The 27,532-nt window shown below is 43.7% G+C and overlaps 1 protein-coding gene across 2 annotated transcripts in view; it reads right to left on the reverse strand.

Annotated features, from left to right (window-relative positions):
• IGF2BP2 (insulin like growth factor 2 mRNA binding protein 2) overlaps positions 1-27,532 on the reverse strand; it is a 63,279-nt gene that overhangs the window by 8,737 nt on the left and 27,010 nt on the right. For both annotated transcript variants that reach the window (XM_083741856.1, XM_083741857.1), the window contains exons 3-10: positions 17,208-17,256; positions 13,712-13,763; positions 11,584-11,647; positions 9,924-10,196; positions 5,528-5,662; positions 3,297-3,419; positions 2,547-2,682; positions 2,160-2,288 (exon numbers count right to left, since the gene is read on the reverse strand). In XM_083741856.1, coding sequence (XP_083597982.1) covers positions 2,160-2,288; positions 2,547-2,682; positions 3,297-3,419; positions 5,528-5,662; positions 9,924-10,196; positions 11,584-11,647; positions 13,712-13,763; positions 17,208-17,256 — 961 coding nt within the window. The remainder of the gene's footprint in view (positions 1-2,159; positions 2,289-2,546; positions 2,683-3,296; positions 3,420-5,527; positions 5,663-9,923; positions 10,197-11,583; positions 11,648-13,711; positions 13,764-17,207; positions 17,257-27,532) is intronic.

Consider the following 27,532-nt stretch of genomic DNA (forward strand, 5'->3'; position numbering starts at 1 on the left):
AAGAAAGTGACAGTCAGTGGGGAGGGGCTGGAGGCAGAGGGCCACATGTCCTAGCCGTGGGTGTGGGTGTCTGTAACCGGCATTTCTGCAAGGCCCCCTTAACGCTGACATCAGTCCCTTTCCAGTGTGACATGGATGATTCTCAGCTCAATTCACGGACTGCCTCCACTGTAAAGATTGTGTCCAAGTTGACATGGAACAGTATCATCCCCCTTTCTGATTGTGAGCTCAGGTAGCGAGTGCTGACAGGATTGTAGCCAAAAACCGAGCCACAGAGAAACAAGAGGGAGGAGTCAGCAAGCATGGGAAGGAACTTCAAGGTTTAGAGCGGTACAAAAACGTCCTTTTTGAACACAAAACCTAAGGGGGACAAAACACAGCCAAATGAGGACTGAGCATGCTGGGCCACCACAGAATGTTACATGTCAGCCGGAAATCTAAAAAAAATGGGGCCAGAGGGGAATGGAATGGCTGGTGAAAGCCTGACCATGAGCATTCCTATTAATAGATGAGAAGAGGGTGCACTGTTTTGTTCCAGGTCCCACTTGTTTCTATTGGGTGGGGGGTGTCTGTGTGCCTATCAGTTTAGGAGCAAAATTGGCCCACCCAGTCTCGTTAAAAAAAAATGCTTCTACATACATGGAGGATTATCTAGGGATGCACATGTATATACATCTTTAAAAACAAAAAAACCCTTATCTGGTCCTTTTATTTCTCTTTGTGGGGATGGTTTATTAATATTATTCTTGTTTCCCATCCTGGTATCACATCATAAGGGTGTGTGTGTGTGTGTCAAAGTATTTTAAATAAATGAATATGTTTATTTTTAAAAAGTAAAACCTTCAGAGGCAGCTTGAGCTTCCAGGAGGTCCAGGAAACTGAGGCAGCAGTTCAAGGGGGATTGGAAGTGGGTCAAGAAAAAGCAAGAATGAACCTCCCTACTATCAATTGTATTTTACATTTCAGATTGCTTTTGCTAACTGTTATGATCTGCTGGCAGCTACTGTTATCTCTTACCACACTGCTAAGTTTCCCCCTCTATTGCACGGTATTTTTTAAATCTACTGTTTCTTTTATAATTTGATTGATTTTGATGAACTGTGGTATTAAAATATTTTAAAATTATATATATAATGTGTGTGTGTAAAACAGCCATGCACTGAATCACACATTTGGCCCATTTAGCACAGTAGTGTCTACTCTGGCTGGCAGCATCTCTCCAAGACCTCTCTCTACCTGCAGATCCTTCTTTTTCATTGGAGATGCCAAAGACTGAACTTGGGACCTTGCACCTGTAAAGCATGTGCTCTACCATCGAGCTGCGGGACACCCCCTATATATATTTAAAAGCCCAATAAAAGGTTTAGCTAGGTATGGTGTACTTTGCACATGAGTGCTGCCACTGCTGAACAAAAAAATCCATGCTGTTCTGCATGGGATTACACATCAGTGGCGTAGCGTGGGGGGTGCAGGGGGGGCCGGCCGCACCGGGCGCAACATCTGGGGGTTAGGGAGCGCAAATCCACAGGTTAGGGGGCACAAATTACTTGCCTTGCCCCGGGTGCTGACAACCCACGCTATGCCACTGTTACACATAATCAGATAGGGACAGCCCTGTTTCCCAAAGATATGCAGAATACCTTCTGCAGCTTGTTTTCAAAGTCAGCTCACCACAGAGGGGTAGAGGTGAGCTATCACCACGAGGAAGAGGGTCACATCATGCAGCACCCTGTTTCTGTGGCCAAATGTGTGGGCTGTGATACCTGGCACACTCACAAAAGAAACCCCCAAGAGGTCCTTGTTTTCTGAACAGGGTAAGCAAAGTCAGCCAACCAGGTAAACAAAATGGACGCTGATGTTGTCTGAAAGTTGCCCTAGGATTTAAGAAGAGACCGGCTTTCTTAAAAGCCCATAGGGATGAGTCTCCAATACTGTCTTCACCAAAGACCTCACTTCCATGCCCTTCCATTGCACCTGCCCGCTTCCCCCAAACTGCGTAGCAGGGCACACTGCAAAACACTACACTTGAAGCAAAGATCTGCTTGCAGGAACTGGTAGTTGTGTCTCCTCCTTGCCTCTAGAGGGCAGCAGGACAACACCACAGAGTACATTTGCAGAGGCACGTACATAACAGGGTAGATGATGCACCAGCTACTTACAGCAAAAGGGTTGTATGGGGCAGTGACAGCAGGCCTGCGGGCTCCAGCTCCAGAGGGGAGCATGGATAAGCCTGTCGAGAAGATGCCCAATGCATTGAGGTTAAGTCCAGGGATCAGATTGGCTTGTTGCTAGAAAGAAACACAAGGGGAAATGAGAAACAGCCAAGCCACCTGAGGGAGGGCTGGGGAAACTATGTTTGGGCCACCTAACTTTCATCCAGTGAAGTAAGACCTGAAGGTGTCTGGCATTTTCTTTGGGGTGGGCAAGGCGTCCACACACCTCCCATCTTTACGTGCCCCCATGGTGACTACTGGACTCTTACCCCAGGACCACTGGATTCTCACACAGCAAGCACACACGCAAATCGGGCAGGATCAAGAGCTTACATTGACTGCTACAATGTCATTTTCGTAGGCTTCCCGAAGCTTGTTCATGATCTCCACCTCAGCATTGGAGCAGGCCTCAATGCTACCCTTCACGGTGATGGTCCTCTCGGGGTTATAAATGGTTAAATCCTGCAAACTGGACAATCGGAGAAGAACAAATGTCCTGGGATTTGTAACGTGCCCTGTGGTTGACAGTACAGGCTAGGCAATAATCATCTTTATAAAGCAAATCCAGAAAGTTAAATCTATTGGTGAGAACAACGCAGATCAAGAAGACAAGTTATTTAGGTTGAGCGCAGATGGGTGCAAGAGCCTCTTGTTTTTCACTTCAAATTGTACAGAGGATAATCCCACCACCCGACTCCGTCAGGTGGATTAGCTGGAGCATCTACAAATTAGGAAGTATCCAACCCACAGACACACCCGGGCATATGGTATCGAGGGTGGATTTTTTCCAACTGCTAAAAGGCCAGGTTAGCCAACAAGGTACCCTCCAGGTGTTAATGGACTTCACCTCCCATCAGTCCTAGTCAGCATGGTCAATAGTCAGGAGTGATGGGGTTTGCTGTTCAAAAACATCTGGAGGGCCCCACGTTGGCTACTCATGCTCTATGTTACAAAAAGAGGCAGCTTATTGGATGCCACCCAATATTTTGGGTGAAGGGGTTGTGCTCAGGTGCATACTGTAAATTTCTCCTTGGTCTAACTGAGAAGTGTAATTTGACTGCCTATCTGGTCAGCGGTACTTACGGAGAAATGGTGATCTTGGTCCCCGTGTCCTGCTCAATTTTCTTCAAGTTTCGTCCTTCTTTGCCAATCAATCTCCCAACTAGGCTATTGTGTGCTAAGATTTTCAAGGGAATCTCTTCAGCTCTGAAAGATGTGAAAAAAAACATTAAATCATTTTTTCTGGCATTAGTCTTTCCCCCAGTCCTCCTTTCTGAAGTAGGTTCCCTAGCTGGACTTTACAGGGCCCTTCAGCAATACAGTGGTACCTCGGGTTAAGTACTTAATTTGTTCCGGAGGTCCGTTCTTAACCTGAAACTGTTCTTAACCTGAAGCACCACTTTAGCTAATGGGGCCTCCTGCTGCTGCCACGCCGCTAGAGCACGATTTCTGTTCTCATCCTGAAGCAAATTTCTTAACCTGAGGTAATATTTCTGGGTTAGCGGAGTCTGTAACCTGAAGCGTATGTAACCTGAAGTGTATGTAACCCGAGGTACCACTGTACAGAGAGATGCAGCTCCAAAGTCTTCACTGTTGGTCCTTGGAGAAGACTATGGTACATTTCCCAACACCACCACCCCCAGCATATCTGCAGCCTTTTACAACGTCCTGGCAAAACCAGTGAGCTTCATAAACACTTGGCCGCACACACTGCTTTTCCAGGTACAAACTCAGAAGCTAAACTGTGAAAGAGCAGTATTTAAATTTCTCTCCTCATCGCATTTTTTCAGTGTTCACAGTAATGACATGTATAGAAGGCAACAATTGTTTTAGTTGCATTTCAATGACATAGATGTGATCTGCATAGCAGACTTCATAAACCCCACACCCAAGCCATTACCACCCTTGCAACTATTGCATTTGGGGCCCTGTTGCCCAGCAAGCCTAGCTAGATAACTGCTTCCTATAGACTGCTTTTGACCACAAAGCATATAAGTGTCCCAATCCATCACTCAAAGGGTTCCAGCCACCTATTAGCATGGGCCAAATCAGTCCATCAGGCTAGCAATGCAGGATGTGAAAAGATGTATGACTTCTCAAATGTCTACAATGAAACCAGTGTGCTAAAATTAGAAATGGCCAAAAAAGAAGGTGGAGAGAGGAGGTGACATACGCCAATGGTGGCTTTATTTATTTAGTTGCCGTAGAATGAAACACTGGCTGCAAACTTTACATAACCAGGAGCTCCATGATCCAGCAAGACCTCATCCATTCCATGAAAAGGGAGGGGGGTGTGTGTGTTAAAAAACACAACACAAAGGAGTCTTTTCAGCTAGCAATGGGGTTAAGGCCTTCACCACTGGACCAAATTAGTATGTGTGCCTGAGTGCAGGCATATGTATTTACATATATTTCATATGAGGTGCTTTAAACAGAGTCCATTACTCCACCTAACGTAACATAACCACTGCCTTATAGCAAGTCAGACCACTGGAGTTTCTCCAAGCCCTACCTAGAGATCCTGAGGGTTGAATCTGGGACCTCCTGAAAGCACAGCAAATGCTCAGCCACTGAGCTGCAACCCGATCCCAAAGCCCATTACTGTGCATCCTTATTGGTAGATGCTTTCCAGAATCTTATACTGGTCATGCTATAGTCAAAAATCCTTTAGCTGGAGATGCCAGAGACAAGGGTGCCAACTTGTATAAAATATTGGGGTGGGGGGCAGGTAAGCCCCACCCCACAAAACAGATCATGAGACACGGCACCCACACACCATTTGAATGACAATGGCTGTCAACTGCGGGGGGCAGCCCCCTCAAATATTTTATTGGGGGAGGTGAAGGGACCTCAGCACCTAGGAGTTGGCTCCTATGGCTGTAGATGAAACCCAGAACCTTAGTTCATGCAAAACATATGTTCTGACACTGAGTCATGGCCCTGTAGAGAAACTTCAAGCTAATTCTCAGAACATGAGGAGCATCTGCTTCTGGTAGGGTAGAAATGCTTATTTAATCAATAAAAACACAATGTATTAATTCCCAACTATATATTAATTAATTAATAAACCATATATTAATTAAAAATCCATACTCCATGAGCGTCAAGATGGTATTTCTTTGTCTTCTCCCTCTAGCTAATTGAGATTCCAGCCTGTAGAAGTGGAAAAGGCAAAAGGCCTTTTGTATGCTCTAAAAGGTGAATTTGTGCGGTATGAACCTTTGATGCACAATGTTACATGCATGCAAGACTTGCTATTTGAGGTGCTAAAGGTTCTGCTTTGTGCTTTCCCTATCAATGCCAGTGATACTTACGATTTTGTTTCTTCAGCCTCCTTCTGCATAATATCAAGTATCATGCGACATGCTTCTGAACACCCCTCTGGGGTGGCGTGAATGGTGATTGGCTTCTCTGCGGCCCCAGCGTTTTCCTTCCGATGAATATCTACCCTGCAGCAACAGAGCCCATACAAAGAAATCTGCTAGGGGTCAGAGAAAGGTGCCTGAAGCTGGCACCCTAATAAACCAGCGAAGGAACTGCATGTAACAGTGTACAAGGCTATTTGACATGATTAACAACCAGCAAAGAACCCATCTTCAAGCAAGCATTGAACATAAATAAAGGATAATGCAAGAAAAGCATTAAGATTTACGGTTCACATTTATACATGGTTCAGCATTACATGAGCAAGCTTCCAGCTCCTGTGCTCATTCCTCTCATGCTATGATGCCCTTCCGGACTGCCACGCTCATAGCAAACCATTGTTTGCTATTACATCAGCAGATTAAGGTATACATTTGCCTTCCAATGACGCAAAAACCAGTTTCAAACCACGGTTTCCAATTCTGTTTCAGGGCAAGCAGAAACCACAATTTTGCACTTCTTGCAAACCCAAGAAGTCAAGGGAGGAGATGAGATTATGTGAGCTTGAACATGTGAAGAGTGATGTAGTGGTTAGAATGTCAAACCATGATTGGTGAGACGTGGGTTCAAATCTCCATTAAGCAATGAAGCTCATTGAGTGACCCTGGGCCATTCACTCTCAGACTAACCTAACTCACCGGTTGTTGTGAGGATAAAAAAATTGAGTGAAAGAAAATCACAGCTAAATGCTTCTCTGGTTTGGATGCCATGCAAATCACTGTTTTCTGAATTATCAGACCTTCCTGGACACATTAGATGATGTTGAAAGGCTCCAAAGCAGTAAACATATCATGTGCTTCTTCAAAAAAGTATTAACTTAAATATTAATACAATTATATGTTAGAAGCAAGAAAGATTAGCTTTGCTGCAGAAGTTTAGATTTCTTGCTCAGTACATCTCCCTTTCTTACAAGGAACAATGCTCTGGATCCCACAAAGGGAGATTCCCAGGGATGACTGAGTTCTCTATAGAGGATTACTCACCTATCTAACCCCTTGAAAATGGATTCGGGATGGAACCAAATTTAAATGAAGCAGAGTGCATGAATATACAGTGGTACCTCGGGTTAAGAACTTAATACATTCCAGAGGTCTGTTCTTAACCTGAAACGGTTCTTAACCTGAGGTACCACTTTAGCTAATGGGGCCTCCTGCTGCCGCTGCGCTGCAATTTCTGTTCCCATCCTGAAGCAAAATTCTTAACTCGAGGTACTATTTCTGGGTTAGCAGAGTCTGTAACCTGAAGCGTATGTAACCTGAGGTACCACTGTATATGCATGCATGGATATACTCAAACATACCCTAATACAGGAGCTAAAAAATGATCTGCCCCTGCTGCAAGCAAAACTGGTATAATCATCTACATAAGGTATGAAAAAACTGTGGCCCTCCTGATGTTGTTGGACTCAAGTTCCCACCAGCCCCAGCCAACATGGCCAATGGTCAGGGATGATGAGAGTTGTAGTCCCAGAACATCTGGGGGGCCACAGCATGTTCATGCTCAATTCACGCACAGGACTGGTTCAAACAAGCTGCATCATCACCCCCGCCCACGTGAGAGTGCTGTCTCATGAGTCACCATCATGATGAGAGTCAGGGAGGCCACAGACAACGTCCCCAAAGTGCTTCTACCCCACACCAGCAAGACTGCCAGTACAGAAATGGCCCTTTATGCTCCCAGAATCGTATGTATAAACAGACTCAAAGAATGTATTTAAAAATACATAATTCATTGGCCTTTTGACATTAGCACAATTTGCATGCATTGAAAAACCAAGCTAGCATTTCGATTCAGATTGTGAGTGACCTTGCAGAAATGGAAAACAATGCAATATCTTATAAGGCATCTTTGAAGGCTGGTGCACATGAAACAGTCACTATGTGGAGGCTGTTGTAAATGGCTTCCTGTGGGCAAGACAAGCTGTCTGTGGGTAGCAGCTCATCCTGGAGGCCAGGCAATTTTTCTCCATGCCACCATGAGGCTCGCCCACCCAATAAATAAGTAAAATTAAATCAAAAAGATCAGCCCAATCTATGTGGCACTGCACACAAAACGTCTTGTCTTGCGAGAAGCAGCTGCCACACTGAGTCATTTAACCTTCACATGGCACCGGTTTCCTTTGTGCTGGCCTTCGTCTGGGGCGCAATGCAGGAGAACACCACACATGTAAAGAAGCCATAGCATCCCAATATTGGGGTGGGTGGTGGCTCTGGGATGAGGAACTTAGAAGGATTCAATAAGGTATGGGGAACTTGTGGCCCTCCAGATATCGTTGAACTCCAACTCCCATCAGCAACAGACAACATGGCCGATGGTCAGGGATGATGGGAGAGACAGTCCAGCAACATCTGGAGAGCTAAAGGTTCTCCACCGCTGGGTTAAGCAGACCTGCCAGTCACTGCCATTGTCCTGTGGCATCCTTGTTTACAGTGTGGCAAAAGAAAAGTATTGTAGTAGCTTAACGCTGCTGACTAAAAATGACAAATGTGGAACTAGTTTGGAGGAGAACCCAGGTATGTAGCAGAGTAGACTGGATGGGATCACACCCATTCATCAGGCATGCACGTCCCACTTCTAGGTCCATCAGGTGGTCATACACTTGATGCAGTATTTGCACAAGACAAAAAATGCGTAACGCTCAATGACCGTAAGCCTAAACCATGCAGTAATTTCCAGGATCACCATCATGTAGTTTGCATGCATGGGATGTTACGCACACACACCCTACGCAAACAAGAAGTGCAGTTACTTCTGCTGGAGCCAGAGGCAGAACAAGTTCAAACTGTGATCAGGACAGGCAGACTCCTGCCCTTTCTACCTCACACAGGTTTATGCTTAGTGTCTCGCCAAAACAAGCTTTGATATAGAAAAACGGACACTAATCTTTAGCTTAACGTGTCACTTGGAGAATAATCTTTCGAGAAAAATGAAGACCAAGGGAAATGATTTGAAGTTTGAATTACAAGACGAAGTGTACTCTACACAAGGGTACTTTTTTTCTGGCCTGCGTAGGACCAGTCTGGATAGTTGGCCTTGGTGAAGATTTGATGTTTTCATCCCCAAAAAAGTTTTTGATTTGAGTTTCTACTGAAATGAGGCTGCATTTTAATGTTGTAGTTTAATCTTGTTTTTAAGTTGTATTTTAATCCATTGTTTTTATACCTGGTGTTAGCCGCCCTAAGCCTGGTCTTGACTGGGGAGGGCGGGGTATAAATTATTATTATTATTATTATTATTATTATTATTATTATTATTATTATTATTATTATTATATTAATTATTCCAGTTCAAAGTGCTACATGGCTTTCCTTCTCCAAGGTCTTTACACCTAAGGAATGGGTTTCAGCTTCAATAAAACCCAGATCATACACTGTAATGTAACATATATAGCATTTTACATCCAATGTAAAACTTCCTTGAAAAAACTATTGCACTCTTAAGAATACCAAGCATCAAATAATATAGTCAAAGGAATTCTTGCTCCTCTCTAAAGGAGATGAGAGGGCTCCCTCATCTTTTTTACTTTGACTAGCTCAGATAATGCTTTCACAGGAATAGCAAGCTTCCTAATGCAAAATGAAGGTCTCTCTTAGTTGTAGGATCATATATATCTTCTTATAAATACTTGAACTTTTTGATGGTTTTGATGATCTCCTAAGCATAATGTTGTTTCACACAACATGTTTTTCTGGCTAAATCGCAGATGACATGATTAAGATTAGAGTACAGTTATTAAACTATTCCAGGAAGAGATGGAGGAGCTTACAGAAAAGAATTACAGTAGCAATTTGATGACAAAATGATTAAAATATTATAAACACCCCTTGCACCCCAGTTATGCAGAAGATATTTGGTGCTGAATAGCAGCAACCAGCTATAGGCTGCTGGTAGTATAACAGCAGCAGCAGCAGCAGCAACAACAGCAGCAGAAGCAGAAGCAGCAGCAACAACAAACTCTGGGTAAAGGGGCTTTGGGTGACAGTACATAACAAAACAGGTTAGTGAAACTATCCAGAATTTCTGCAAACACAGGGTGAGTCTGAAAAGGACAATTTAACCATCACAGTTGCAGGGCTGTAATACCTATCAAGCCACAACTTCCACATAGGTATACAAAACACATCAGAACGCGATTAAAATTTGCTGCAAGAGACAAAGCTTTTGCTACACAATGCACACCAGAGCCCATTGCTCTGCATTTGGTCTTTTAAAAAATCACAAACTAGGGACATAAAGGCTACAGACAGAGCCCCTGTGGAAGGAAATTAAACCATTTGTGGTACTTACTTGGACTGGGTTTGCTTAGTAAGGTTCTTTATGGTCAAGCCCTCCTTTCCTATGATCGCACCAACAAATTGCGTGGGGACCAGGATCCGTAGTGGGAAATCGAGCTGTTTGGGCTGCGAGGAGCCCCCAGGGGAGGGGCCCTGCTCCCTGGAAGAGTGGCCCCCACGCCGGGATCTCTGAGGGGGCTGAGGGGAGCTCACCTCGTCGTCTGGGATGTAGGAAATCTTGAAGGAATGGTTCTCAAACTGGTGACCACTAAGCTTCTCAATTGCTCTGAAACAGAAAAAAGGGGATTTTTTTCCCTCCCTGACAATAAACTAACCCTAAAGAAAAATCCAACATCATTCCCTGGTTCAGTTCTTTGTATTTTCTCAGCCCCACCCCCCAAAAAAATTCCTTCATCTCAGTAGTATGATTTGAGTGTGCTGGTCTTCAACTGGTGGGTCACAACAGGAGCACTACGGCCATTTATTATATGGTAGAAGATTAAAAAATGGGTTTCCAAATACATTTTTGGGTCCCCAGTCTAAAAAGGTTGAAGATACCTCATTTGGGGTGAGGGAGTTTTTAGATGCTGTTACTATTGGTGAACAACTGGGAGTCAAAATTCCTTGTTAATCTACTTCAAATCACCTAGGAAGTTATCAGTAGATCCTTATCTACCTTCTGCCCAGCTCTGTTTTGTGGCTCTTGCAAGTGATTCCTGTGAATTATTATTCAATGGATTGTGAAACAGAAAACTCAACTGAAAAGGCTAAACTGTGAAAATTAGAAGTCTACTCTTGAGAATATAACTGTCCATATTTTGTGAAAAACACATTCATGCCAAAAATGATTAGCAATCCCTAAAAGGTTAAAAAAAGACCAATGCCAAATTAGCTAATATTAATTGCTATTAACTTCAACTGAAAGCATTGAGAGTTAAAAATTGTGGCCAACAGCATAGACCTAACTATGCTTACTAAGAAGTCCAACCTAATTTGTTAAGTGCAATAGGATTCACTCACTAGTATGTGAGTTTAGGATTGCAACCTTAAATTACAACTAATGTTAGCTGAAATGGGGCCATATTATTTTGCATTTTGTGGATATTGTTTACTATCTGCAGCTAAGTGCACTAAATAAAGGAACCCTAATTCTGTTTTTCTACGGGCACAAAGGTGGTGCTTGCCTGTCCTGTCCTTAGAATAAAATTCCACTGGTCAAAGCAATGTTGAATCCATTGTCCCCTTTTTCATTTGCTGGAAGTATTTGGCATTTCATACATAAGGGATGTGAACTTTGTGTTCCTTCTGATGTTGCTGGACCACAACTTCCATCTTCCTGACCAAGAGTCAGGTTGGATAGGGTTGATCAAAGCTAAAACCCAGCAACATCTGGTAGGGCCACAGCTTCCCCATGCCGGTCAAACAGGGTGCTCCCATTTCTCAGTAGCTATTCTGCTTGGCCCTCAGAGAAACCGTTCATTGGTTAGCACTCAAATAGCACAGATAGGTAGATAGATGGATGTTTCTGGTACAGTGGTAGCTAGGCCACAATGCACCACACACTAGTTTTGTTGTAGCGAATAAAGGAAGAAAATTCGGAGAACATTGCCAGGAGAAAAAACAGAGCAGAAAGATAAGAAAGAGTAAAAATTACACTTAGAACTGCCACTTACACTTTCGCTTCTTCTTTTGTTGCATATGTAACGTTGACAACTGCTGTCTCTGATTCTGTATTAACTGAAGGGGAGTGGAGAGAAACAAATGTTTGGGTTACCATGTGGGAGAATATCACAAGAGGAGCTTCTGTTTTGAATCATATTAATTTATTGAGTTTCTCTCCACCCCATCCCCCGTATTCATTGTCATACAAAATGTTTTCTAGGACTTCATATTGAGAAACTTGCGTCCTAAGAAACTCACATGGTCACCTCAGTCCACAGCAGCTGTGTTGGAGACTCAGAACGTCACTCCAGTCTATGATAGGCTGATTTGGAGATGCAGTGCCATCCGCTGAATTTGGCCTGGATTTGGCTTTTGGCACCCCATCACTATCCCACATTTCAGTTAGCTCACAGCACCATGAAAAACCATATCCAGGATGAATTTAGCCTGTGACTTTCTATGCACATAATGACAAAAAGCTGTCATGGGTTAAAATAATCCTGTGAACCTGTTCCTCCAGCATGTCCCTCTATCAGCTATCCGCTTAATGAGATGACTTTGATAAGCACTTAGCATGACTGTTGGTTACATTCATAGATTAATTCTCTTGAAAGATTAGCATGATGGCGATCATTTCTTTTACAGGATATTGTGTCTGTCAGGGTAGAATTTGCTGAATGAAAAGACAGAAGCAAGCTGTGACTAGACAACTAACCTAATTTACTGCATAGTTTTTAAATCTAAAAAAATCTCATAGGGGTTTATACTGAAAGTCTTGAAAACCCCAGAGAGAACAGGTTCTAAAAACAACAAAATGTTTCATTATGCTCAAAGTGTTTTTTCAGAATTAGAATCAGTAGAAACCAAGAAAGGAGAAAGCTACAGAGGTTTATCTTTGCAAATTGTCCGTAAGAAATGTAAGTTGCTCCCAATGAAGGAATTTTCTAATTCTGAAACACATCAGGCATAATAACATAACACGGAGAACATGTTCATTCTGGTTTGTTTCTATATCCAGTGCTTCTGGTTTTATGCTGAAAACCTGCCTCCAGGCCAATGTATGAACCCCAACTGAGTTTTCTTCATATTTCAACAGAATGACACTATGAATATTAGGTAAGCCAAGGAAATGCAGATCATTCTCAATATCACACACGAATACAGTGCACTACTACTGCCCAAGTTCCAACAAATACAAACAAGCACATGGTATATTGTGGGGTGGGTATGCCTTCTATTTTCCCTATATCTAGACTAATCTATATGCTCCAGAACTAATAAGATAGCAATTCTCTTGCATCCTCTCAGATACACATATGTGCTCAGCTGTGTGTGGTTAAGTGGTCTAGACAGCAAAGGGGGAAAGGCCAGGAATGTGGAAATCACTTGGCTGTCATAATGTGAAACTATCAGTCTTTGTAACGTCTTTGGTGTGTGGTCATCCGCAGATTCTGACTTCTGGCCTGAAGTTTTTAATGCTGAGAGTGTCAGAACCCTGCAGATTGAAGGAAGAGGCCTAATAGTTTATTTGATCTGCCACTGTTGCAGAAGCAAGCAAGCAAGCAAGCAAGTGTTTTAGTATCTCAGGCTCCCTGAAAGAATAACACAACTGATTTAAAAATCAGTCAGATAAATCAGTACTCTTGCATCCAGCAAGACTCTCCTTCAGAGGATTTGGGGATAAGAAAGTGGATGTACGTTTGCTTTGAATCTGGTGTCAATCACACAGGCTCAATAAGCGTTCTCCCAACAGCTAGACACTTCACACATGACTGTGTTTCTCCTGTGCCAATACGCCTGTGTGTCAAAACCAACTTGTGAAGTGGCTATTGGATAAGCTTTTATTCAGTGATTACCCTGAAGTCCAGAATAATTCTATGTTTAGGGTGTGCTTCAAGACAATTTTTCTTATACATGTTACATATTTATACCCTATTAATATACGTCCCTGTATTTTATTGCACGGGAGACAGTAAGGACGCACATTACTCCAGAGTACTATGAAGCAGATGTTTAATAAGTACAACAGTCCCCGTGAAATGAATCATTTATATATAAGCACTTAAAGCTATATGAAAGGCTCAAGATGCCTGAATAAAAACCAATGGCAAGAGTGAGAGTAGCAAGACATTTCCTTACCTTGTTCCACATTCTCTACTGTCCCATGCTGAGCTAAAAGACCATCTAGTACCTGAAAGAGAAACCAGGATGTACTACGTGAGGGGAAAATAGTCTGGATGAATGAGGCACAAATTTTGTCTCAGAACATTCTCACCATAACAAACCAGTGATCAATGCATGTCTCTTAGGCTCCAAGCCTATGGGAAGAGACAATTGTTTCATCAAGGATTTCAGAGCCGTAATAATGTCTGAATAATTTGCCTTTACCTTTGTAGGCTAGAACTATTCCCAACATTTGTTTAAAGGGATTTGGTGCAGTTGCAAGCATGAAATGGCTTTCTGAGGCAGAACCTAACAAAAAGACCTAGATTTCTCTCAATAATCAGTCACAGCTGGGCCAATAAATTAACCAAGGATCAGAACTGGATCAGTCATTGGCTCTAACATATATTTGGTAGCACAGGGGTGGGGAACCTCTGGTCCTTTGCAGGTTGTCAGACTCCAACTCCCATCAGGCCCAGCCAGCATGGCCAATGATCAGGGGCGATGGGGTTGTAATCCTGCAACATCTGGAGAGCCACAGGTTCTCCACTTCAGCTGCAGCACGAAGAGGAGAGTGGGACTGCCTCAGAGACTTAGTAACTAAACCAACAACTTGCTTTTTAAAACGTCAGCCAGGCAGGTTATTCTAAAATTATTTCCTCTCCAACAGGGAAGTCTGGCATAAGCATAACTCACTGAGGGCCTAACTGCAACATGTTGTGCATAGGGGCGAATTCAGACATGGGAGGTCTTGCTTCAGGGCATGAGATTGGGCACAAGAGGTCCTCTTTGTGCACTGCAAAAATATGGCTCTACAAAGATGCATCCTAGTCACCTTGGCTAACAGCCATAGCAGTAAACCTCCAGGAAGCATTAAAGTGTGACTCTTCCCTCCTAAAGAGCCACAGGCACAGATTGTCAGGAAGCACCCTTCCCAGAAGTAAAAATTTAAGCTGTCCTGTTCATCCAACACCTGAAACCAGGAATTCAACCACCTGACTTACTGCCAGTGAGTCATGTGAACTTTTGTACTGAAGCAGCAAGGGGGCCTTCTAATCAGAGCCTTGTCATCGTCCTTGTGGGAATGAGGATGACTAAGAAAAACAACTAACGCCATGTAGTCATTCCTGATGCTCTGCACCCAGGGTGTAACAAGCAAGCTTATGCCTTATGACTGACAGGATCAGCATAAGAGGCCCCTTCAGCAAAAGTTCCTGTACCCCAAATGCTTTTTCTCACACAAAAAGATGCATTCTGTAAAAATCTTTCTATAACCCTTGAGACTAATGAACCCTAGGCTTTCACATCACACTGCCTCATCATGTGTGCTGTAGTGAAGGATCCAGAGTCAGGCTTTCCCAATGCAGGGTGTCAACAGAGCAGATAAAGCCCCAGATGAGGCTCGCAATTTTTGGTCTAGGCCCAGATGTTCTACCTTGTTGATATAGGCTGTTCTTATTCAGGGGCACCAACTTGCCTCCCACACTGATGGGGCGCGGTCACGTGACGTGTCACATGACGATCTTTGCTTCACTCATCACAGCTGCAGCCCAGCTCCTGGGGCGCACGGAGGGCACCTGGCAGTCACAGGGCGGTGCCCTCAATATTGGGGGAGGCACTGCTCCCTGCCAAAAAACATTGGGGGGGCTGAAGCTCCCTGTACCTGGTGCCACTGTCTGTATTTCATTTCCCAAAACATGGACAATGCACATTGCTTACTATTTGGATCACACTGTTCTAACTTCCACTGGATTCTTTTGTTAGGATGTGGCCACCACAAGAGGTCGTTTAAGCTGTCCTTGCTATGTGATAAACATTCCCCACCCCCCGATTTCTCCTGTTGCATTTATTTATTAAAACATTTGGATCCCACCTTTCCACTGAGAGGCCAGGGCAGCCAACATCAAAAAAATAAAAATGATGTAAAGATTATTTTTTTAAAAAACCAAGCAACAAGCAAATCAGTAAAAAAAAAAGCAATGAAAATCACAAAGGTACAAATATGCTGGATATCTGGAAAGGGAATGGGTTTCCAATGCAAAGCGAGGTCCCTGATCACATGTTCCTCTTTCCATAGCAGCAGGCCACATATCCTATAGGGGTGTGGTTGTTGGGGTTTTGTGTGTGTATGTAGGCTTCAAATATACAGTGGTACCTCAGGTTACATACACTTCAGGTTACAGACTTTGCTAACCCAGAAATATTACCTCGGGTTAAGAACTTTGCTTCAGGATGAGAAGAGAAATCGCACAGCACAGCAGTGCAGCAGCAGCAGCAGCAGGCCCCATTAGCTAAAGTGGTACTTCAGGTTAAGAACAGTTTCAGGTTAAGAACGGACCTCCGGAATGAATTAAGTTCTTAACCCGAGGTACCACTGTAGTGTGAAACTAAGATTTCCCATGAAGAGAAAGGGTGGCAAGTGATCTATCTTGGGGCCTGTTTTAACCTCTATGGAGGAGGTGGCAGACAAAAACCACCTCAGCATCTGCTACAGCTGGAACACACACACAAAACACCTTTTTACCACCAACTGCCCTGTGGGAAGGATCCTGATTTGCTTTACTATCTCAGTACTGTTTCCTCTTTTGTTTCATTTTTAAATGCAATTTAATGTTTCCTCTCAGCTGCTTTGGAAGGATTCTTATCCTGAAAGCCAGGATAGAAATAATTGTAATGAAATGAATGTTAAAAAACTGAATGAGATAATTAAGTCCTAAGGGGGGAACATCAGGTGGGACTGTATGTTCATAATAGGCACTGCAGGCCAGTCCCCAGTTTTATTCAGTTTTGAGAAGAAAAATCAGGTGGCTGATTTTAAAAAGCTGTAAGGGACTACAGAGACCACCTGCAAGACAGAGGTCATTAAACTCCCTTTGGGCGCTTCAGCGTGCTTCTCTGTCAACACCACTCTCCACACACCAGGGATGGGGAATCTATGGTCCTTCAGATGCAGATGGACTACATCTCCCATGGCCCTTGTCTACTGGCCATGCTAGCTGGCGGTAGTGGGGAGTTGTGACTCCTACCACATCAGGAAGGCCACCTGGACCCTAAATCCCAATTTAGCTGAAGAACGTCTAGTCAATGGAGAAGTGGCAGCCAATGACGATTTCATTCTCTGGAGGACACTTGCTGCAACACCCTGGATAACTTTAGCACAAATACGTCGTAAGCCTTTAAAAACCCATGATCTTAGCATTTTGAACCACTGCATTATATGCTGTGTATTTTTATACTTGTGGGAAAACTACATTTCTCTCTCTCTCTCTGCTGGAAATGTTTATGCTGCAATTTCTTTTTTATGATATTGTGGTTTTAATATTGTATTATTTTTTTATTAGATGTTGTCAGCTGCCCAGAAAACCATGTTACTGGGTGGCCTGGTTAAATGCCGTAAACAAGTAAGAAAATATACTTATTTTCTTATGGGAAAGGAGGTAGCAGGAAATAATAAAACCTTCTGTACACTTACCTCCCACTGTAAATGAGGGGGAATGTTCCGGATCTGAATCTTTCTGCTCCTGTAAAGATATAAAGTCCCCAAAAGTAGAGATCACATGAGTCACGGGACAAGAAATTGCTTTCTTGACATCACACACCAGCAACTTTAGCTGAGAGATAACTAGGACAGCACAGTGAACCCTTTTTACACCATTTGTTCCTTAACAGTAGCCAGGCATATGAAGAGCTGGTACAAACTATAACTTCTCCATCTATTGTCTTCCAAACCCTGAAGCACAATAAATGTTTGGGATTCTCAGCAACCCAGCCTCAACAAGTAAGTGAAAGTCAACATAAGGCGTGTAACCCAAAATTAATCCAAATGGATGTTGTGAAATTCACCAAGTCATGACTGCTATACTATCTGAATTTCATCAACTGCTTTCACATCAATATATGAATAAATTACAGTTCAAGCTTATGCATATCTACTCAGAGGAAAGCCCCATTAAATTCCATGAAACTTACTCCTAGTTAAGTGTGTATAGGATTACATATTTAGTGATCCTGGCCCAAACTTGAACTGGCAGGCATACTCAAAATACAAGCTTCACTTTCCTTCATTAACAGCTGAGTGCTATGTTCATTAAGGGAGAAGCCAGGTATGGGACAATACTTTACTTACAAATGGATTGCATAGCACTATGGAAAATGCTGCAGAACCCAAATAGTTTTATCAAGCATTGGGAATCTGAAATTAGGGAGAGTACATTAGGGTAGTACATTTTGGCATGCACTGAACTCTAAAAAGGTAAAGGTAAAGGTACCCCTGCCCGTACGGGCCAGTCGTGTCCGACTCTGGGGTTGCGCACCCATCTCGCTTAAGAGGCCGGGAGCCAGCGCTGTCCGGAGACACTTCCAGGTCACGTGGCCAGCGTGACGAAGCGGCATCTGGCGAGCCAGCACCAGCACAGCACACGGAAACGCCGTTTACCTTCCCGCTATAAAGCGGTACCTATTTATCTACTTGCACTTAGGGGTGCTTTCGAACTGCTAGGTGGGCAGGAGCTGGGACCGAACGACGGGAGCTCACCCCACCGCGGGGATTCAAACTGCCGACCTTGCGATCAGCAAGTCCTAGGCACTGAGGTTTTACCCACAGTGCCACCCGCGTCCCTGCACTGAACTCTACTGTCGCAGTAAACAGGCAGTAAAGCTGAGGTGAGACCCGATTTAAAGGCAAATTACACAAAAGGTGTGACAGTCAGCACCCAGTAAATCCTCACCACTGGGCTGCTTCATAAACACCCCCAACCCCAGGGCACCATTTGGGGAAGGCAAGAGGAGGCTGTCCCCTCCCTCCTGTGTTTCAGACAACGTATGACTATTCCTCAGAACTATTAGGGGTTTTTTGAAAGAGTGCTGGAATTCTTTTCCTTCTCTATTAATTGTGAAATTAGTGACTGAAATTAAGTGAAGCATGGGAGCCACTGCGTTCCTCATTCGTAAATGCGAGTCACTTCCTTTTTATTGGCGAAAAATGTGGAGCAGCTAGAGGGAAAGACAGTGGCCTGAGTGTTCAGGTTGGACAGGCCGTTCCCATCTGGTTTGCCCCTGCGCTGGGTCTTTGTGGAGCGCTGCCTAGCCTAAGGCCTGGGGGTTTAGAACTGGCCCCTGCATTAAAACAAGCTAACAAGTAGTGACTGACCTTCAAACCTTCTAACACACGGAAAGGGCTTCACAAAAATTATGAGCTCATAATAGAAAATTAAACTGGGTAGGTGCAGGAGTATTAACCCCTTGAGCCATTTCACACACGGAAAAACCATTTATGGCAGTGTATACCATCTGCTGTTGCTTTTTAAAATTATGTGGCTTTTTGTGTGTTTGTGTGTGTTTATTTGTAAACCAATGTTGTTGTTTTTCAATAATAATAATAATAATAATAATAATAAAAAAAAAATAAACTGCAGTATAGAAGTACTTTTGACAGATGATAGATAGATGTGTGAACATTGCACAAGAACATGCACACCCATCGAAACAAACTTGTCACAATGTTTATATACAATAGAATGCATGGATATTCTTTATAACCCTGTACAATCATTGAGGAAAAATGTGGGCTGCCAGTTTAGGGTTGTTTTGGGGTAAGTGGGGGAAGATTCTTATCAAGTCTGGACTGGAGGCCTCAACAAAGCAAAGATTAAATTGCAAAACAAACAAACAACTAATTTATTTTAAGACCATTTGTTGCAGCTCCATCTCCTTCGGTGAGAAGCAGTGATTGCCTGTGTGTTAAAAGGAATAATAATAATAATAATAATTACCATATTTTTCGCCCCATAGGGCGCACCGGCCCATACGGCGCGCCTAGTTTTTTTGGGGGGAAATAAAGGGGAAAAAATTTCCCTTTATTTCCCCCCCCAAACCAGATCGGGGAATCAAAACCAGGTCGGGGAACAGTGAGATGGCAGCGCTCCGCCTGCCCACTGTCCCCCGAGCTTGTGGGGCTGCCCAATATCTGCCCGAAGCCCGGGGCGCGCTGTGCAGCGCGCCCCAGGCTTCGGGATGCAGGCTGCTATCCGCAAGCCTTGGGAGCCCGACGGGAACTCCCGCGGAGCTCTTAAGGCTTGCAGAGAGCTTCCTGAAGCCTGGAGAGCGAGAGGGGTCAGTGCGCACCGACCCCTCTCGTTCTCCAGGCTTCAGCGAAAGCCTGCATTCGCCCCATAGGATGCACACACATTTCCCCTTCATTTTTGGAGGGGAAAAGGTGCGTCCTATAGGGCAAAAAATACGGTAAAAAAATTATTTATACCCCACCCATCTGGCTGGGCTTCCCCAGCCACTCTGGGCGGCTTCCAACAAAATATTAAAATACAGTAATGCATCAAACATTAAAAGCTTCCCTAAACAGGGCTGCCTTCAGGAAAAGCAATGTGCTGATATTACTTCTGTGTCAGCCTTCCCCAACCCAGCACCCTCCAGATGTTTTGACGTAGAACTCCCATCAGCCACAGGCAGCATGTCTGCAGTTGAAATCCAGTGAAGCTGAATGTCGGACAATTCAAGACATCTAAAAGTAATCACTTTTTCCTGTAGCACATAATTAAACTAGGGAGCTTGCTCCCACGGGGGGCAGTGATGGCCACCAATTTGGATGGTTTTAAAAGAGGATTAGACAGCTTCATGGAGGATAAGGGTATCAATGGCTCTTTAGCCTCGTCAGGCTTCTGAACACTAGTTGCTGGAAACGGCAGGAGGGGAGAGAGTTCTTGTGCTTGGGGCCTGCTTGTCGGTTTCCTACAGGCCTGTGGGTGCCCACTGTGAGAAGAGGATGCTGGGACAGATGAGCCATGGGCCTGCCTGATCCAGCAGGCTCTTCGTATGTTCTTATTAAAACATATGCAGGGCATTGGGCTGGAGAAGCTGTCCTAGGTCACAGGTGGGATGCAGAAGCCATGGATGCTACTAAAGAGATACAACATGCTGTTGTGCATTCCCCAATTCACATGCAATAAATTTGCTGTGCAAATATTACTTTCACTGAGGAAATCCTATGTTTTCCACATCTGGGGCTTTCAAACCTGCTAGCCCAAGGCCCAGTTGGCTGAAAATGTCTGAGGCCTTCTAGTCTCAAAATGGTGGTAGATGTAGGAAGAGTCTGCACACAATTATTGACATAACTTTCTACTAATTTCTAATCCATCTTTGCAAATTGCTATATTCTTTGCCACAGTGGCAATGAGTTCCATCATTCATCTTTCCCGAAGCCAAGTGCAGACATTTGCTCTGAAGGTATTGTGGCTTTTTGGATCCAGCGGGAAAGGCTTTTCTTTTGTACTTTCGCCTTTCCATCCCCATATGCATCCCAAAGTATTGCTACCCATCCTCTCCCATTCTCTTTCCACACTGAGATAATCCCCTATATCCTCCTCCCCAAAGGAAACAACAACACTTGCCAGCTTCTTCATCCCTCCTCCCTGGTCCTGTTACATTCAGTTCTTTCTCCTATATCAGCTTTCGTCTCTTGCCCCCTTCCAGCAACAGAGAAGCTCTATCAGAGATCTTCCTCCTATGCGTAACGGAACAGTTGCCAGCAACCTTGCATGAGCCAAAAGACAAGTAAACAGGAGTGAGCAGCTGAAATTGGCTGGAGGGGGGGATATTCTGCTGAATCTCTTCTAGTTTCTCACACTGGGGAGTGGGGAAATCATAGAAACATTTGCCTGTGCCACTGGGTCAAAAGAGACACAACAGTAGCCACAGGCAGAGTGTTTGCATGTGCCAATGTTCTACCCACACACTGTACCATAAATGCACTTTCGTTATGTGAGCCAGCCCTTTCGCCTTTATGGCTAACACACCAGCAATATTTGACATCCAGGTACCTTCTATGAACACTGACTTCTCATTCTACCAGATTACAAAAGGCGAGTTAACTTCCTCACAGGTTCTGCAGCCAATCCCAAATTGTGATAATTGCTTTCTCTCTCCTGACAGCAGCAGTGCTCATTCAGGGAAAACTAAAACATAATTCCCCAACAGCAGATAACAGTAAGGTAAGAGCTCAAGCGCAGTCTGAACTGAAAATTCAGGTTCCACTTTAATTTTCTCAGAAATCAAATGTATCCAAACAATGCAAAGTGTCTTTATACAGTGACAGAAATATCAGTGCAAATGGTAAAAAATGAAGCCAGTGGCAAATCCAATTTTCAGCCTGCCAATAATTCACTGAACATTAATCCTCTCATGGATTTCTATGTGGGGTAAATATACACCATGTTTAGTCATCTGCTACAATGGAGAAGACTGGCCAACATTCCCATTCATGTGACTCAGAAGCCCAAATCTTTAGAGTCTTATTCCACATGTCTGCAGTACAGGGGGATGTGAGACAGGATAGCCAACTCTGTCAGTGGCCAATCCATCTGGCTGTGAAATACTTGTATAACTATAAAGAATTGGTGACCTGCATCTGCTTCTTTGCCTTTTCCCTCCTCATCTCCTTTCCCCATTTTGTACCATGTCTATTAGTTTCTGCTCACAGTTACACAACTGCCATTGTTTTCTAGCTGCATATACACCATACATTTAAACCACACGAAGCACCTTACTTCCTCCGAAGAATCCTGAAATTACCCATCCTCACTACCCTCAAACTACAGTTCCCAGGAGTCTTTGGGGGAAGTCGTATCCTTTAAAATGCTAGCACACTTTTTATGCTTTAGTACTTTTGCTTCCCCAAGTTGTTTCAATGCCTGGTAGATTTTCAGTTCATTTCTCAACTCTCCAATACATAAAACAAATGATACCACATGCACCATTCATTCATTCATTCATTCATTCCCTGCCCATCTGGCTGGCCACCATGCTTATTGCCTGTGAAATACATTCATCATATTTTCTTGCTTGCAAGGAAGGTAAGCAGCCCTTGAAACGATTAAGGACGCTTCTAGATTGTAGCTCTTTTCAGAGAGGTTAGATCAGATGCCAGGCAAAATCAGGTTATGCAATTACAGTTGATTGGGAGCTCTTGGGCAACAGACCCACTGGAAAGTGTGGGATAATACTTGCTTTGAAATATCATTTAACCTCTCTGCAAACAAATCAGAACAAATGCTCATTAAATGGCCAATGTCATCTTATCTCCCTGCAAACTAATTAGGATGAATGCTCAATAAGGAGGTCATCTGGAAGAGACTAAAGACTCAAAGAGAATCACAAGCACAACTCCTGAAGCAACAGAAACTCATCTAGAACCTATGCTGAATCCCATTGTTCCAAACCAGACAACATTTCAGAGGTTAAACTAGGATTTTGACATCCGTTCACCTTAGATTCATGAGAGGAAGCAGTTTCAAAAGCCCCATCAATAACCTACTCTACATTGTATCATGTTGAAATAGGTACTATGGAAACATTTCATTATCAGCAAAAGCTGTATATCTAGGTTTGATGACTTTGTGAAGTGTTGCTAACTGCCAAGAGGCAAAGCTTCACACTTTAAGTCACATATCAGTGCAATGGCACTGGTTTCAAATTATGTTGGCAAAGGACCAGCATAATGCAGTCCAGGCCACATTCAGTCTTAATTTTGTCCTTGTACAACCCAGCAGGAAGGAGGATGGGGTCAAAACTAGAAGTAGTTGCTTGTCCGCCTGTTGCTGGTTTCCCTGCCTCCCACCCTACCAGTTGCAATGGGCACTAGCCACCACTCCAAATAACTTAATTTGGTTTTAAGGTGGCAAATGAAGGGTTATGAAAGGAGAGCAGAAATGAAGACTGGAGGGAGAGGGAGAGGTTAGCTAAAGGCAAACACAGTCAAAATGCTGTTAGGGCTTTCTTACCACTCATTCAAGTGGGTGTGTTTCCTATGGTTTTAACATTCAATGCCAGCTCTCACAAGTTTAGCCTGACTCAAAGCTCCATCACTGTGGAAACGCAAGAGCAATGTCAAGGTGCAAGCATGAGTCCATTTGCATCACCAGTGAGATGGAGGCTTCTAAGCAAGACAGGAAAACAATGAAAGCACCTGTTTTAGTGTTGCATCAAATGAATCAATAAACTCTGCTCAAGCATACTTCCCATTACTGAGCCAGAAGCAGAGTATGAAAAGTAAACAAGCACAGCCCACCACACTGGAACACCACCCAAACTACCCCTTCCTCCAAATCACCCCAGTGCTACCTCACTCACTCCTCGCTGAAGGTCTGCCAAAATAAACAAACCTACAAGTTGTAAATGAATACATCGGGTAGCAATGTTCAGCCTAGGCTTCTCCGGATTCTGCATCCTCTGTAATAGATGTGTCATGAGAGAACCTGGGACCACTTCCCCTCCATCAGAGTTAGTCCAAATGTTGTTTGACTCCAACTCCCATCAGCCCAAGCTAGTATGGCCAATGGTCAGGAATGGTTGGAATTGTAGTCCAATTAATGACTGGAGGGCCACATGTTTCCCATCCCTGCTGTTGAAGTGCTAGAGGGAAACTGTTGCTCTACTTGCTTTCCTGCACATACAGAGTTGCCTATCAGAGTTGGAGAAAGCAAAGCTAGAGGTATCACTGACCCAGTGGCAGGTATTGCTTGATGAGGAATGGGCAGTAATAAATCTTTGATATAAAGAACTCAACATGTGATCTGAGTCACCTCTTGAATAAGACCACACATCCATCCTTCTAACTTGCCAATGGAGGGAAGCATTTCTCGAAAACACCAGCAGAGAAAAGAAACACAAGGCACCACCCATTTTAAAATAATTTGTAGCAGAGAGCTGCACACTGCTAAAGTCTATTTGTTCCACACTTCAGCCCCCTCTAGGCTTCTTTTACAACGTCAGCAGCAGCAGCAGCAGCAGCAGCAGCACAGATTACATGGTGTGAAAATAAAATCTGAAAATAAACCAGTAAGGCCATTTTTTAATTTTTATTTTAAATCCAGCTAAGGCCTCCTGGAAAAGTTGGAAATTGATGGAACTGTTGCAGAAAACTGGGCAGGAAATCCAAACAACAACTATGGGTTTGAGTTTTACTGCATTGCAAGTGGAGCCGAAAAGAATGATGAAAGACTTTAGACAGTACTGTTTTCTTTCATGTGGCAAGTGAGAGGTATTTAATAGTTTTCAGCTTGATGACAATGCCCATAAGGAGAATAGTCTTGACTGATCAATTTGAAGCATACCGAACACCTGGCAAAATTGTTACATATAGGTTCTTTATTAGTGCTCAGAGTGAAGCACAAGGTCCATACATGACCAATTTAAAACTTTTAGCACAAACTTGTGAATTGGGGGCAGTGGGCTGTGTGAATCACTTACTAAAGATTGTATCGTGAGATCAAGAATGAGATCAAGATTACTGAGAGAGAATTATATAACCCTGGAATGTTCAATAGATGTATGCAGGGCAGGAGCAGCAGCAGCAGCAAAGCAGTGGAGGAGACTGAGTGACAGCAGAGAAACAAATGGGCTCTCTAGTACAAAAAAGTACTTTTTTTAAAAAAAAAAGGACAGTCAGCTTCAGGGGGAGCCCCAGCACTAAATCAGAGTATGCAGACGTAGCAAGGGCACACTATGTATGCCATCAGCACAAATTCCTCTACATCTAGGAAAGAAGGACGAAAATGTGGCTAATGGAAATGTATTATCTAAGTGTGTGCTCAAGACACACCTTTCAGTAAACAACTCTAATCACAATGCGACAAACTCTTCACAATGCAACTCCCTTCCCCCTTACTCTACAAATGCACACAAAGCACATCCATTGATAAATCCTGGCAGCACACCTTTCCCCCCCCCCCCCCACTGCAAATTCAGTGCCTTTCCCTACCCCAGAAGTCAGAAAATATAAAAGCATTTGCTTGGAGGAGGGGACCCCAAAGAAGAACATAGGAGATCAGTGGTTCATCTAGCTCAGCACTGACAGTGGTTCTCCTTGCTAGCCACACACAGAAATACTGGGGAGTTAACCTGGGACCTGACCACTGAACTACAGCCCATCCTTACAAACTGACTAGGCATGTTCACCCCACCGCATTTAGAGAGATAAGCAGCATGCATATTGCAACTGGGCATGAGCATCTAGGCAGCGACTGCCAACAAGGTCTGCCCTAACAGACCACTGCACACCAGTCTCTTAAAAAAAGGTTTGCTCTCCTGCAAGAGAGACAGAACATATCTCTTAAGGAGAGAACAGTGAACCTCAGGTGGTTTGATTTCAAAGTCATTTTCTATCCTGCCACAAGAGGGCACGCAGCCCATTATTTCAGCACAGGGGAGTCTAGATACAATAGACCATGGGGTTTTTTTAAAAAACCACAAACAGTATTTGCATGGAACCCACCAATTTGGCGGGTGATTGTTAGATGGAGTTTTGCCCTAGTCCTTCAAATGACAAGTTTTATGGCACAACTGGCTTCACATGTATCCAAACTGAAGGACTTGGTGAATGTTATTCAACTTATAAATCTCATTCTCTTCTTTTTTAAAAAAAACCCCACAGAGCAATTACATTTAAAGTGTATGCTTACGCAGATACATACATTGTTCACCAGCACGCTTTACTCACAGGTAAACCCTAGTAACTGCTGGTGAAAGTCCATGCTTCTTACGAGAGTACTAGCAGTTTAACATTGCTTTTCCGCGGGAACTGATCTTTCTCTTGTGGGTATAATCTTGATTTGAAAGATGGCTCAGGAGTATGATGGAGGTTGATTTACCTTTATCTTGAAAATAAATAGTTGAGTAGACTGCTCTCTCCCCCTCCCCCCCGCATTCCTTTGCAAAAAGTGATAGGCACTATTTTTCTTCTTAAATTCAGAGGAAAGACAGAAAGAAACAACAGCCCTATAATGCTACTGGTGTGAACATACAAGCTGCACACAAGTCAAACACTTTCCTGCGGAAACTAATGTGGTTAACATACTATGGTAGTTAGTGCATTTGCACCTGTCTTTTCAAACTAACAAACAGGAAAAAATATCCTTTTTTGGTTTCAGTTTCTGCCCCAGTGAAGGGAATCCTCAGAGAAAAACAAACAAAAGAAGGGCCAAACAACTTTTATTCTTGTCCCTATGATTTTTTATTTTAAAAAGATAACAAACATTTCTGAGGCCTTTGCCACTCACTGCTGGTTAAGCCTTTTCTAAGAAGATGTTAGTCCTAACAACAACACAAGTATTCATAGCAAATATTAATATGTCTTCTCAAACATTTCCTTAGTAACCCTTGCAACATTGCAAGATACCCAATATTATCCTCCCATTGCAGAAAAAAGGAATTGAGGTGTGGGTAGAGGCCAAAAAAATAATGGTTGGCCCACAACTACCAAATGAATTCACAGGTGTGGTGGGAGAGACAGAGCATTTGAACCAGGTATCCCACAGCAACTAACAGTATACCATAACACTTCTCAAAAGTTGCCATCTTCTGATTTTCAGTGAGCTAACATGGAACAGGGACGCAGGTGGCGCTGTGGGTTAAAGCCTCAGCGCCTAGGACTTGCCGATTGAAAGGTCGGCGGTTCGAATCCCTGCGGCGGGGTGCGCTCCCGCTGCTCGGTCCCAGCGCCTGCCCACCTAGCAGTTCGAAAGCACCTCCGGGTGCAATTAGATAAATAGGGACCGCTTACCAGCAGGAAGGTAAACGGTGTTTCCGTGTGCGGCTCTGGCTCGCCAGAGCAGCGATGTCACGCTGGCCACGTGACCCGGAAGTGTCTCCGGACAGCGCTGGCCCCTGGCCTCTTAAGTGAGATGGGCGCACAACCCCAGAGTCTGTCAAGACTGGCCCGTACGGGCAGGGGTACCTTTACCTTTACCTTTTAACATGGAACAGTAGATAAAGAGAGTCAGACTTAAA

This window comes from Podarcis gaigeae, assembly GCF_964106915.1.
Source record: "Podarcis gaigeae genome assembly, chromosome: 5".
NCBI lineage: Eukaryota > Metazoa > Chordata > Lepidosauria > Squamata > Lacertidae > Podarcis > Podarcis gaigeae.